A 14688-nucleotide genomic window follows, 5' to 3' on the forward strand; every position below is an offset into this window, starting at 1 on the left:
GGCCCCTGCAATTTCGTAACCTGCTTTTAGGTGTACAGGATACACGGCGGGAATAAAGGTACGGACTGGAGAGGGTGAGGAAAAGAACATGGGCTTTTTATAGTAATAACCACTTCCTAGTATTAGAAACACGAGTTGGTATGTCTCATATTTCTAATTTGTACAAGTTTTACCGGCCTGTTTGAGAATTCTAATCGTTAGAGTATTTTTATATTTTATTCAACCAATCTTTTGTCTATTTTTTCACATGGATACAATAGCTGCTGCTAATATCATAAACGCGATAGCTTGTAAGTATGGATGGATGGTTTTGTGAAGTATACTTTTTCACGCGCCACAGCTTATTGTATCTGCATGAAGTTTGGTACAGAGATATATTATAGTCTGGATTAGCACATAAGCTACTTTTCATCGGGATACGACGCAAGTGACGCCGTGGGCTTCAGCTGGTATAGGAATTAATGTCTACGTATATTTCTTCCATTTTATTGCATTTACTGAAGTTTTTAATTTAGCTGGAGGTCACCGTGATGACTCATGCAATTAGATGATAATTAAAATTTATTACCGTGTTTTTTTATTAGGTCCGCGTATTTATTGAGATTAGAATGTCAATTGGGCCATTTATTTTCTATATATAGAGCAATTGAACAATTTTAAAAACGGGTTTGGTTCAATGATAAAAAATAACGTTATCTTGATTACATAATATTAAAATGCTTATCTATAACAGTGCTTGCTATTCAATGTTTTTTGTTTTTGAATTACGTATAACTATAATTTTTCAGCATCCATTCAGTCTAGCTCTGAATTCAATTCATTTTAAAGGTGGTTTAGGTCTTTGTTCTACTCAGTAGTTTAATGATTGTGAAGGCAAATAAATAACTTTTTTATTTTATTTTATTTTTTGTTATTTGTGAAACATAATTATTATAGATATACATTTTTCATTTTAAACTTATCCCTTTAGAACGGTTATTACTTTCATGCGTACCTAAGTTTTATATGCTTCATATAATTTGAAAGGTACATAGATCACATTATAAATGTGAAACTTTATTTGTTTCGGTATTTGTCCGTCAATCACGCTGTACCTACTGAACGGATTTTGATGAAATTTTGTATAAAGACAGGGTTGTCCTAACTAGCTGCGCCCCGCGGTTTCACCCGCGTAAGTTCGTATCCCGTGGGAATATCGGGATAAAAAGTAGCCTATATGTTATTCCAGTTGTCCAGCTGTCTACGTACCAAATTTCAAGAAGGTTTAAATGCTCTCTTGGGATAAAATAGGAACTTTGATATCCGGGCGGAGCCAGGACGAGCGTCTAGTACTTTGATAAAAACATAATCCTCTTTTTTCTTCACATTACCTATCTAATGTAGAAAAAAATCGTCGCATTTATTGTTGTATCACGCAAAATGCACTTGATTAAAATCATGAATCACAAAGAAAATACCGAGTTAATGAATAAAAAAACTTAATGAAATGAATGAGTGCGTTTTGTCGATAAATGATACAATCTAATTTACAATATAGTTAGAGAGTTGATTGGCAAAATTTCAACTGCACTTATTAATAATAATTGTTTTGTTAAATGTATTTTAATACTAGCTTATTTAAATAATTCCCGTTTCCGTGAGATTGCGGGATAAGGCTCAGATCTTAAGCTATCTGGCCTCTCTCAGATCTGATGTTGTCTGGGTATCAAATTTCAAGTTTCAGGTAGGCGTGAAGAAACGACAGACATACAAAGCCACTTTCTCATTTATAAAATTAGTAGGGATTAAATTAACATACTTTTATCAAGTTATGTACATGGTAAACCATAAAAACTGATTTTAAAAAAATGTTTTTTACTTCAGCGTATCTCCAAACCGATTCTGAAGGGATTCATTGCTTGAAGTCTGGGAAAATAATTAGCGTTTCCCGCAAAACTATTCATTTCATATTTAGTTTAACATTCCCTTCACAATTTGTACTGTATAACGCATTAACATGTCTGTAGACTATGAGTTAATTATTTCAATGAAATCTAATAAATAAATATACCGTAATAGCTAACGTGTTATTATTCCAATCAGTGGGATCCCAACGGATCCATACAATGGAAAGTGGGCATATCCATTAGTAAATTGTGCTTGTCTTCCGTTTAAAACAAATAAATTATTGCGCCTTGTTCCTATGGATGCTAAATGAAAAAATATGACGCTACACTGTATACATAAATTGTATCCTCTTATAAAAATAATTGTCAAACAATATGAACGTAAAGAAATCAATAAATAAAATTTGATAACCAAGAGTTTAAAGATGATACTAAATAGTTAAAAGGGGTAGGCCGGGAAGACGCATATGTTAAGGATTAATGTAAATATATATAATAAAAGTACTAAAGTTCAGTGTTAAGGTTGCCGTGAGCACGTGGCACAACTTGGGTAACTGTTATAGCGCCCATCTAAAATGTATTTATACAAAATCAAATTTTCTTCTTACACCCATAATGCTTCTCGTCCAAACTTTCCCTACGTATATTTATGCATTTTCTCTCTATTTCACTGCTCTAAAAAGTGGATAAGTAGATAAGATAATTCATAAGTACCTATCATAAAAACACTATATTTAACTAAAACATCAACCAACTCTCGGTCCAAACATTACACGCGACCGGTTGTTCTTGGCCTTGCTTGCGTCTAGATCATTCGGCAAGGGCTGAAGCCTTAAGAATCTTGCTACATTCTTCACATAGCATATTTTACGCACTTCCCCGCTACGCGTCATTCGCACTTAGTAAAGCCTCTCTATTTCCTAATTTGATATTGAATACATTAAACGAGAGTATATCTTCTTTTCCTGTATCTTTGTTTGATCCATTTGAGTTATATTTATAGAAATTAGATTAATTATCAATTCATTTGCAACTATTTTTAATGTAATTCAACGTTTGATCAATCAACAATTTTAAACTACATGGATGAATTTATTTTGAAAGGAGCATAATGAATTTATCATTATGTGCTTATACAAACACACACACTTTTTATAACTCTACAAAACATATGCAAAATTTACAGTCTACTTAGGTCTTATTAAGTACAGACAATATAACTATTTACCTAGATTATAATGTCAGTATATTGACGAAGTAATGACACAAAGTTATGTTGATCCATTCAATATTACTTTGCACCTGCGAAATTACGAAACAAGAAAAGCAGTATCAAGATATCTTCTTATTTGTGTGTAGCTTTGGTTCACCGCTCATAAAAATGAAAATATAGTTATATCTTTACACTTATTGTGTGCGATTCGGTACGAAATGGGTCAGCTTGTGCCGGGTACCACTCTTTAAAATGGGGCATCGCGTTTGCAGTGGACCTAAATGTACATGGGCAGTGGTGATCGCTTTCCATCAGGCGAACCACCAGCTCTGTTGCCCACTTCTACATATAAATAAAATTATCTGGCTACGGGGCGAAGTCGCGGGCGGATAGCTAGTATTCATAATATTATTAGGGGTTTAATAGAAGGCCCATTAAACGACGATCAACTGTAACTAATATCTATGAATTTATAGTGTCTTTAAGGTATAATAAAAACCTTTTTGGAGTAATGCATGAAATTTTTGATTGTATACCTATGCCTTTCAGTATTAATTTATGCATAATAAAAAAGGCGAAGGCATATATTTTCCTTATTTTTGTAATGACTCAATGAAAGCTCATTACTGTAAACGATCGAATTTAAGAAATCAGTACTACAAGTACATTCGGTTAAATTATATCACATGTATGAGTTTCATTTGACATTAACAATCAAACACCAACACTGGGGGTCCTATTACAAAACCGCGCAAGGGCTCCACAGACCGCATAATAATATCAGAAGGCCTGTTGTAACGAAAACTACGACATTATAAATACAAGTTGCGACCAAGCGCGCCCGAGTGTGTGAACGGACGCCTTAGCCAACGCAAACCGCGGGAAAATTTGACATTTGCGTTCGGGAAATTTGCCGCCATGTTCCTTTTGAAGGTTAGTTTTTGTTTTGTGTTTGTGTTTACCGTTTTATATATTGTGATGCGTTATTTTCCAATATTCAGTAAACACGTTGTTATTTTTTTTAAGTACAAATTAAATATGTACGCTAAGTGTATCAAAATAAAAAATAAAGTAATTTAATTGTAAAATCATAAATGACGTAATTAATAATTTATCAGCAATTGTAAAGCATTTTCAAATTAAAACATTTTTTTTTATTCTGTACAGATAAAAACAAGAAAATATTTTACGCATATCGCAATCGAAACTGTAAATTCTAGGTTTTTATTACGTCACCCCAAAAGTATAGTGTTTCAAATCTTTACGAAATACATAATGTAAGAGCAACAGACACCGTAGCAAATATTAAAATAGCGTATGTCGTAGACGACCTAGACTAGTGTACAAAAGATGTCCTAATCTATGGACTCAATACAACAATACAATTAAAATGTAAAAGCAACCTGGATTATATTTGACAATAGAAAGGATCCATGTTTTGAAGTCTTTCAGTATTATCTGTGCATTCATTTATAAATTTGTTTCTTTGTTCCAATTTCTATGTTCCGAATTATTGCCTACTTACCGCCGCTCAAAATTTTGCAACATGCTTTACTATTTTATTTTCTATTTTTATTTATGATATATATATTTTGCGTTTCTTACCAGATTCCATTTAACCAGGGCGTTGTTATGAATCTAGACAATCTATATATCATTAAATACCTAATTCTTAGAACAAAATGATTGCTTGTACTACGTTTCTAGAGCAAGTAAAGTTCACGTGAACCGTTTTGAAGGATAATTAGATCGTAATATTCGATAGGAAGTTTATTGTTGTATCTAGAAATATTGAAGCAATATTTAATTATATGTTTTATAAATGAATAACATGGTGTTGTTATGATTCATAATTGTAATATGGTTTTTTGGTCCTTGCGGGCGTATAGGAGAGATGCATTTACCATCTGTTTAATCTATAAATGATGTTTATCATTATCAGACATGGAAGATAAGCCTTCTGTACCTTTTTAAATAAGCGTCTATAGGGAAACAAACCAAAGTCCTTTTCGTTCTACATTTTCACTTTAACTAATACTTAACTTAACTTTTAACTTTAACTAGCTGTGATTTAAATTATTTGTCACATAAATTAAGGGTAGTTTTGAATAGTGTTTTCAAATGTTTCTTATTCAAAGAAATAAATTCAGTTAGATAATAACCTGGATTATTTTAGGGTCTTTATCAAGGTTTTTTCAAAGAATATAAAACAAAATTTGAAATTTACTGTGACATACGAGCATTACCGCAGTCTTGAGCTATATGATTTCTATTATAATATGGACTTTATTAAAAAGATACTATTCGTTTGTTGTCGAAATAATTTTTTGCGAGTCGTGAGGTCGGAAGCGTAACACAACGTTTCACTGTGATGCTTAAATTCATTTTAATTTTTAAAATGGCAAAATTGATCCTTACGTAATACATATTCTATTCATAAGTTTGTTATATATTTTTATATTACTTAGTTTATTTCCGATTACAACGTGAGTAAAGAAACCCTGTAATTACAGCGAAACTAGTGAACGAATTTGGCTGAAATTTTGCTGGCAGATAAATTATGACTGGGAATAACATTTCTTATCTTGGTGTGTAAGCGAAACCCCGTGCTCATGCTAGTGTACAGTCAGTGGTTGATGAGGAATGTCAGTTACGTAGGGTAGGCGTGGTGTTACGAAACAAGACCTAAATTATTGACTAGACCAATCTAGGCTAGGAAGTAATGTTGACACTCAGTTTTATGGAATTTCTTGCCTATTGGCATAGTTTTTATGGTCATAGACGAAATCTCTATGATTTTTATAACATTTAATATTGTTTTAGATAAAGGAATGTAATGTAATTCTTCTGTGATAATAAAATAGCGTTGTTTGCTTCATTATGTTTATCTTATACGTAGATATAAAACAGGTTTGTAATGACACTATTCACATGGTGCAAGTACAATTTTCATCTAAACTAATGTTATTAAGACAAATATTCGTTTTGTAATGTTTTCACACAAAAACTACTAAAACCATATCAAAAATTCCTCCACCATTAAAAAGCTGTATCTTAACTAAGTGACATGGGTAAAGCCAAGGTAATTCTGTATAAATTCAATGGAACAGATTTCAATAAAAAAATCGATTACACAAATAAACATAAAAACTTTTGTTCCAATCTGTACTTTGCATTAAATGAATATAATATTCGATTCAAATGCTACAAAATTACTTAAAGCCTCAGTAAGGCAGTAAATACATGTAGTTAATACATTCTAGGTATAAAAGACTTCAACGTGCGTTCACAATGTTTATTTTAATAACAAATTGGTTACGTAATATAATGAAAAAAATGTTCTACGAGTCTAACTAGTTCCTATGTTCAGAGGTTGCATACAAGTTTAACCACAGAGAACCAATATGTGATTCGATGGAGACCCATAGTCTTGTAAGAATTAGAAGAAAATTATGATGCAAATATCTTATGATTTTAATACAAGCATAGAATATAACATAGTCATGAATAAGGGTCTATATTAACTTAATTTGCTCGTGACCTGGCTAAGCGAAATCAAAATTCCTTAACATGTAACGCTAGTTATTGTGAAATGTAACTAGGCCATACACCAGGCGTTGCCTAAACTTATAGAGGCGGCATGCTAATTACTGACGCATTGTGAATTGTAATCGATTTGTGTTGTTTGAATTTCAATCATTGCATTGAGATCTGATTTAATAGTAACAAACCAATAAAGTATGCTTATTCTTATTATATAGATGTACTGGTTCACGTAAATGAAATACAATTAATATTAAATTAAGCTTAAAAAAGTAATTTGTGTTTTGTCTGTTATTATTAGATTTGTTTTTTTATTTATTTATTAAAAACATCAAATATTGGGAATTGTTAGGAATCGAACCCCGTACCTATTCGTTACGCGTTACTATGTATCAACAGGACTTGGAAAGTGTAAAGACCTTAATTATTATACAATAAATTAAAATACATAACCTGAAACTTATACAAATAATTATCACAGCTTCTATTTACATATCTTCATAAATATACAATACTAGCTGACGGCGAATTTCACAACGCCATAAAACACTTTTTGAGAAAAAAATATTGTATGTCTTACCTTTTAAACCAGTGTATTTGAACCTGCTGTTATAAATGCATGAAAACCAAAACAATTCAAAGCGGAATAGCCATTCGCAACGTTGTTCCCAATGATTTTTGTATATTTCTAGATATACTAGCTGCGGCCCGCGGTCTCACCCGCGTAAGTCTGTATCCCGTAGGAATATCGGGATAAAAGGTTGCCTATATGTTATTCCACTTGTTCAGCTGTCTACATACCAAATTTCATTGCAATTGGTTCAGTAGTTTTTGCTTGAAATAGTAACAAACACACACACACGTCCTTACAAACTAAATTCGCAATTATAATGTTAATAGGATTACTTACTTCATAACATTTATTCAGGTGTAGATCTGCTTTTAAAGTTGTTTTTGCATTTTTATTTGTATCTAGAGTTAGTTCCAAATTTTCCATACCGTAGAAACTAAAAAATACTTTATCTTTAATTTTTAGTTTTATAGCATTGAAATGCTTTATAAATTAGAAATTTTGAAAGAATAGAAAAAATTTGATTCTCCTGCCTCGTGATCAAATTTTTTCTATTCTTTCAAAATTTCTAATACTTTATCTTTCTAAGTTTTATAAATGTTTAGAATAGAACAATGATTTAACAATAAAAATGTACAATAACACACTTATGGCAACTAGCCATTATGGTCATTACCATATGTTGCAATGTCACTTGGAATTTTCAATTACAATATGAATTTGACATTATTAAAGGCTCTACCCACGTATGAAAGACGTAATTATAAAATATATTAATAATTTTCACAGTATGTGTAATGTATTTGTTGTACAAACTTATAAATCCTACTAATATTATAAATGCGAACGTTTGTAAGGATGTGTTTGTGTTTGTTACTCTTTCACGCAAAAACTACTAAACCGATTGGTACGTAGATAGCTGAACAACTGGAATAACATATAGCAACTTTATAACCCGATATACCTACGCGATACGGACCTTCGCAATGGATTTTGATAGGGGTTTTTTTTAACAGTTTTGAGAGGAAGGTTTTTATCTATAATAACATCTATTATACGACTCCGAATTTAATGCGTGTAGTAGTAGTGTAGTTGTAATATAAATCAAATATCGTAGGTAGGTAAGTAGGTGAATTATAAATTATAAGAGGCAATGATTTAACACCAACGCTTATCTACATTAATATTATAAACTGAAACCTTTTGTATATTTGTAGATTTTAATATTTTTACGCAATAACATAGGCTACACGTGTCCCACTGGCGAAGCCGGGGCGAATAGCTAGTTTCTAATAAATTACAAAAGCGCTGCAAATACCGTTTCTCTATTGTGTGGTTATTTAATAACTGCGTAAAACTCCAATATAACTTCATAATTTTACATCAAATCACAATGAGGGCAATCGCTATTGAAAGCTTTCGTAGCATCATAAAACTATTCAATTACGCACTGATACGCTCATACGCTCAAGGCGTGCTTTTTACATTCCTCAGCTAATTATTCAAGAGGCAAAGAGGTCTACTTTACAAGCGATTGAGTTCCAACAAGGCCGTCATGTCTACTTCTTTGTGTAACTATAAGGCGTAAATAGCGTTTCATTACCAGTCGACATTACGTGTTTGTTTAGAAAAAATGTAAACATTCATTTGAGTATATTTATACTAAGAGAAAAATATGTTAACCTTAGAAGTTTACATTAGAGACAGGGAAAATAAAGATAAACGTCAAACGCTTATTAAAATAAATAAGCTAATTTTTAAACGGACTTCAAAGTGAGGTTATGAAATATCATATTTTCATGGCTTTTATCGTTTCGATGTTCCGACGTGGTGAAGCTTTATTGACGTTTCTTATTTTATTTGATAGCTGGTGCCTCCCGTGTGGTCTTTAAACCTAATCTAGTTCGTAAGACCATTGTTAAATTTGCGATTTAGTTTTTGTTATAAATAGTTATATTTGTGTGTACCTATTTATAATTCAATTATGATCAAAATTTAGTATACATTAACATGAATGCTCTATTTTTACAGATTTTATAGTATCGTTTAAAACTTTGTTTGAAGAGTAGATTGTGTTTTAATGAAATATAAAACGACATTCTTATGCCTAATGATGCCTAATAAAAACATGTACATGTTCAAGTTTCAGGCAATTTACAGCGAGTTTTTTACGCTGGTGTGAAACCAATAAAGACTTTTTGATATTCACATTAAAGTGAAGTCCAGTCCCCATAGTGGGGTATGGGGCAGATGATATACATCTGTTTCACTGATCAATATTCTTTATGGACATATATGTGATTAGCGTTATGTGTCCTGCTAGACCGATACGTGTTTTTCGTGCGTTCCAATGAACTGAACCAAGGAGGTGGTCGGCGGTTTTACTGATATTCACATTAACATAAAAAAATTATCAGCTCAATTCAATTGTCATGTTAATTTCGAAGTTTTTCGTTTTAATTAAGTTAAGTGCCTACTGCCTACTGACTTTTTGTTTACACTAGGTACTTGGGGAAGTATTATATATACTGAATTCAATTTTGTAACTGTCCAATGATCAGACTTCAATTGCTTTAAACCTAGAAATATTACTAATGCTCTTCTTGGTTAAGTATTTAGCATATAAATTTATTTATTTTACTAGCTCCACGCCCCAGCTCCGCCCGGGTAGTCATTTATCGTGAAATAATACAAACTGGCCTATCTTTTAAGTTGGATTAACTTGCATGGTGTGTAAATTAGATTTAAATCGGTTGAGTAGTTTAGGAGCCCATCGCGGAAACAATGTGACACGTAATTTATGTATATTAAGATTCAAATGTCATTTAAAATTATGAATTCACAGGACGCATTAATGATAAGATTCGATTAATGACAGGATGTTATATCGCAAGTTCCTTCTCTAAAGTATCAGATGAATCTTCTGTTTCCTAATAAAGAATTATAATATTACAAAATATCATTTAAGTTGTTTGACAAAAAAAATATTAATATCTTTGTGTGAAGTAATATAATTAGGCTAAAGTATAAATAAGTAAAAAATTAAAGTAAATTTAGCTAAAGTATAAATTTATTTATTTGAAGATGTATGCGAGTCATATACACTATACAGAATTAATTATTCTTGCAGAATACGAATACTTATTGTTTTCCTAAACATAACAATGGTTACTGGTGTGCTGGCATTCAAAACGATATTTCAATGATACGAAAAATTCCTTGCCTTGCTCTTTTAATACTATATATTTATATTTCACACGTTTCTGAAATTTTGAAGAGCAAAATTTCAACCAACTATTAAACTTTCCCACGATTTCATTGAATCACAAAATATCTAGTATCATTAACAAATTCCTTAAGGCTGAAACCAAACCGATAAACTAGATTATTCAGAATATACTATCGACTTAATAAGCAATAACGTATATTACTCAGCATTTCCGTAATTACGCACCAAATAAAACTATCTCGGCATTAATCTTTCCGCAGTCAGTCAAGGTCGGAACATTCACCGCCAGTTCCGTTGGCGCGTAAATTATGCGATTTAAATGAGAATATTTTTTTCTGTTTTTATTAGTACGCGAATGGGGGCGGAGTTTAACAAAGTATTTATAATTCCTTATATGCATATAAAATATATCAACAAAAATTTATATACGGGTAATGTTTGAGTAGGTTTTTTTAGTGTCTTACTAACACGGATATATAAGCAATATACATATACTATGTATTTAAATAAACATTTGTTTATTTCAGAAGATTTTTGCATTGTACATTCAAAGTAAAATGTATTTTTAAATATAAAATTATAGATATCAATATCAAATGAAAAAAAATTGTCCTGTCGTACATAATTATCCCACCCATAAGATACTGAACAAAAAAATCGTTTAAAAACTAAAAAACGCACATAAACGATTGAAACTATTAAATTGCCTTACTCGAGATATATGACGTAGGCGATCCTAATCAGGATAACAAAATAAAGATGAGTGTGTTTGAAACATACACTTAAAGTGAATAAAAATCAAGTATAAATGGGTCGGTTACCATACAGGTGAAGCTAATAAAAGTGTGTTAATAAAAACCATCTCCAATCACCAATAAAAATGAAACCCACTAATTACCTACCACCACATTACAGGCACTACTCTTCGCCGCAGCGTGCGCCTGCGTCACCTCCCAACAGGGCCCCACTACCACACCCGTCCCAATACTAAAGCAGATAAACAGACAAAACGACGATGGCTCCTACAGCTATGGGTACGAAGCAGCCGACGGTTCCTTCAAGATCGAAACCAAATATCCCAATGGGGATGTAGCTGGGAAATATGGTTATGTGGATGAAAACGGCAAGTTGCGAGAGGTGTCGTATGGTGCTAGCAGTCAGAGAGGATTTGAGCCAGAAGGTATATATTACATATAAACGCCTCAAGATATGTTAGGTGCTAATGTTTTCAATCAAACATCTAATAATTTGTTTCTACTGATTTTCTAGATGTACTAATTCACAAGATTACGTCACTAAAATACATACAGGATATTGTTTATTTAGTTTAAAAGCTTAAAAGTGGGAAAGAATTCAATATGTTTTAATGAAAACTTGAGACTTTTAATTATCTTCGATGACAAAGGCGCACATTACGAGTGTATATCAAGAAAGTAGTGTGGCGTAGTCTGTCTGTAGGAGATGTATTAATAGTATACACTAGCTATAATATCGCAGACTTACCTTGTAAATATTTCAAAAATATTGTATTATGCGGCATCAAAATAAACATAAATATTGCTAAGGTACATTAGATAGGTACACTTTTCTATAAAATTTATTGTTATTACGCAATATTTCAACAAATTCTAAGTAAATTTATATTGAGTTAAAATATGCGTGCCCCAAATATTACCTGTAGAACTTAGCAACTTGAGAATTATCGCATTGACCAAATAATTAATATCTGGGCCAATTAAGCAAGTTTAATTAATGAGAATTATGGAGTTATCATAAAAATGCAAAATCAAGTTATATCAGTATAACTTACCTACATACTGATTTTTTAATGTTCTATGACTCTGTGTTATGGTCATATTACCAATAAATCTTATATATAAAATTCTCGTGTCACAATGTTAGTCTCTATACTCCTCCGAAACGGCTTGACCGATTCCTCTGAAATTTGGTAAGCATATTGGGTAGGTCTGAGAATCAGCTAACATCTATTTTTCATACCACTAAACGATAAGAGTAAGGCAGAACAGCGTTTGCCGGGTGCAGCTAGTTTTAGTATAAATTTGTTTGAACTTGTCTTATCATCATAAAAGTCACAAAATATGTATAAATATAACCATCTTATTAATGTTTCTCTCTCATATTCCAGGAAACGGCATTATGGTTCCGCCACCGACTCTTAACGATCCCTCCTCACACAACGCTCTCACTGACGGCCAAGAAGACGATGGCCAGTACAGAGAAGACCCCAAAATCTACGAGGATCCCAAGTACAACGGACGCGCGCAAGGCAGGCCAGCGTTCAGGCAATTCCAGAAGGCCGTACAACCTGAATACCAAACGCAACCGCAGACGTTCCAACAACCTCAAACCTACCAATCACAGAGCTACCAACAACCACAGACCTACCAACAACAACAAACCTACCAACAACAAACCTATCAACCACAGAGCTACCAGCAGCCTCAGAGATACCAGCAGCCTCAAACTTACCAATCACAGCAGAGCTTCCAGCCACAATCGAACTTCCAATTCCAATCCCCCCAACGTTCTAACCTATTCTCTCAGCAGAGTACTTTAAACCAGGCCCCTCAGCAATTCCCACAAAGCCAGGTGTACCACCAACAACCGCAGTTCTCGTACCAGGCTTACACCCCACAGCCGTACCAGAATTACCAGAACCAAAACTACAACCCTTTCTCTGGTCACCCCGCACAAAACTTTGACCCCAACACTGGCTCCTACTCAATTAACTTCACTGGATAAGTTCAGGAGCGGTGACGCATTGGCCATGTTATTAACATGAAATAAAAATGCGCCATTTCAAAGCTTAATAGTATATTTATCCAAAGTGAAAAAGTTTTTATGATAAAGTAATCTATAGTTACATTCGTTTCATTATTTTATAATACCATCCTCCTAGGTCTAGGTTCTAATAAATTAAAACATTGGACACTACATTATATAGAATGTCATTAACTTACAACAAAATGACAGTATAGTCAGCGCCACCACTGAAATTGGACGAAGGACGAACTGAAATTGCTTCAGTTAATGTAATCTTGTGCATTTTACTATTAAGTCAATTATAATTAACCCATCAGAATAACCTTGTCTTGCTAAAATGATTTTCTTAAGTTATATTCAACGATTTTTAACGATCTTTACATTTTTTTCCAAATTTTGGTGTGGTGGCGCGGACTTTAGAGGCCAGTTTGTCTTTCTGTTTAGTGATTCTTAGACTTTTCTTCTAATGGAACGAATGAAACTAAAATTATATAATACGTGTATAATATAATTAGTACTAGTCAATAATAAGCTGCAAAATTATCGGTATATTAAGCTTTATTTAAATTATTATTTTGTAATGCCGTAAATACGTAAGAATGCATATTTTAGTAACTCAAATATTTTAGGGTAATTCTGTCGATTTTTATACGTTTTTATATGCAAATTATTACTTTATTTCTTCATCATTTATGTTATTTTATTACTCAATAAATATTTCCTTATTGTTTATGTATTTATTATGTATGTGTATTAATATATGATTATTTTAACGTTAAAGTATTCTCTATAAAAAACCTACTGCTATTACGTACTGTATTGTGAAAAGAAATTATTGTTAATATTTTATTCTTCTTTCTATTTATGTATATATGTTTATATGAGTATATATCTATTGTAAAATATTAAATAATATATATTATTTGTTGTTTATAATATCCATCGTATAAATTAAGAACAGATGATATTGTAAATCGTTATATCTAGCCAATGCAGATAAAATACCTTTCATACATCGAGATATATATCTAGAACTCTCTATATTCCAAAAGGTATTAAATTTCGCACAATACGCAATATATTGTTATATGTATATGTCTACAATTATGCAGCCTGCGTTTCGATCGTTGTTACGTGTCAGGATTTCGAATGACAATAAAGGATTACATAATATGATGATTGATTTTATTTCCTGATAGTGAAAGTTATTCCCGAAGGCCAATATGTACCATTGTTTTAAATGAGGAAGTGAGACTGTTTACTATTCACGTCTTGCCTGCTAAATGATAACTATATAAATTCGATACATAGTCGATATTAAGAAGCTGAAGGAACAGTTTGTTTTTACTACGAAAAATTTGTAAACATTTGTGGACTTGGGACATTAAGTATGGAATAGCATTCTTTAGACACCTGACCATAGCTAGGCTATTACAGTTTGGTAAAATGCGTTTGGACTTGT

General features: G+C 32.1%; 1 protein-coding gene across 1 annotated transcript; it reads left to right on the plus strand.

Moving 5' to 3' along the window:
* Positions 1–3874: 3874 nt before the first annotated feature.
* On the plus strand, positions 3875–14402 carry LOC119834506 (altered inheritance of mitochondria protein 3-like). Its single transcript, XM_038358893.1, has 3 exons — positions 3875–4032; positions 11358–11622; positions 12589–14402. The coding sequence occupies exons 1-3, from the start codon at positions 4018–4020 to the stop codon at positions 13203–13205; spliced, it is 897 nt and encodes a 298-aa protein (XP_038214821.1). The 5' UTR covers positions 3875–4017; the 3' UTR covers positions 13206–14402.
* Positions 14403–14688: the final 286 nt, after the last annotated feature.

Source organism: Zerene cesonia, chromosome 19 (genome assembly GCF_012273895.1).
Source record: "Zerene cesonia ecotype Mississippi chromosome 19, Zerene_cesonia_1.1, whole genome shotgun sequence".
Taxonomy (NCBI): domain Eukaryota; kingdom Metazoa; phylum Arthropoda; class Insecta; order Lepidoptera; family Pieridae; genus Zerene; species Zerene cesonia.

Coding starts and splice junctions, on each gene's coding strand:
- LOC119834506 (XM_038358893.1), top strand. Junction 11,623..12,588: donor GAGAGGATTTGAGCCAGAAG/GTATATATTACA, acceptor CTCATATTCCAG/GAAACGGCATTATGGTTCCG.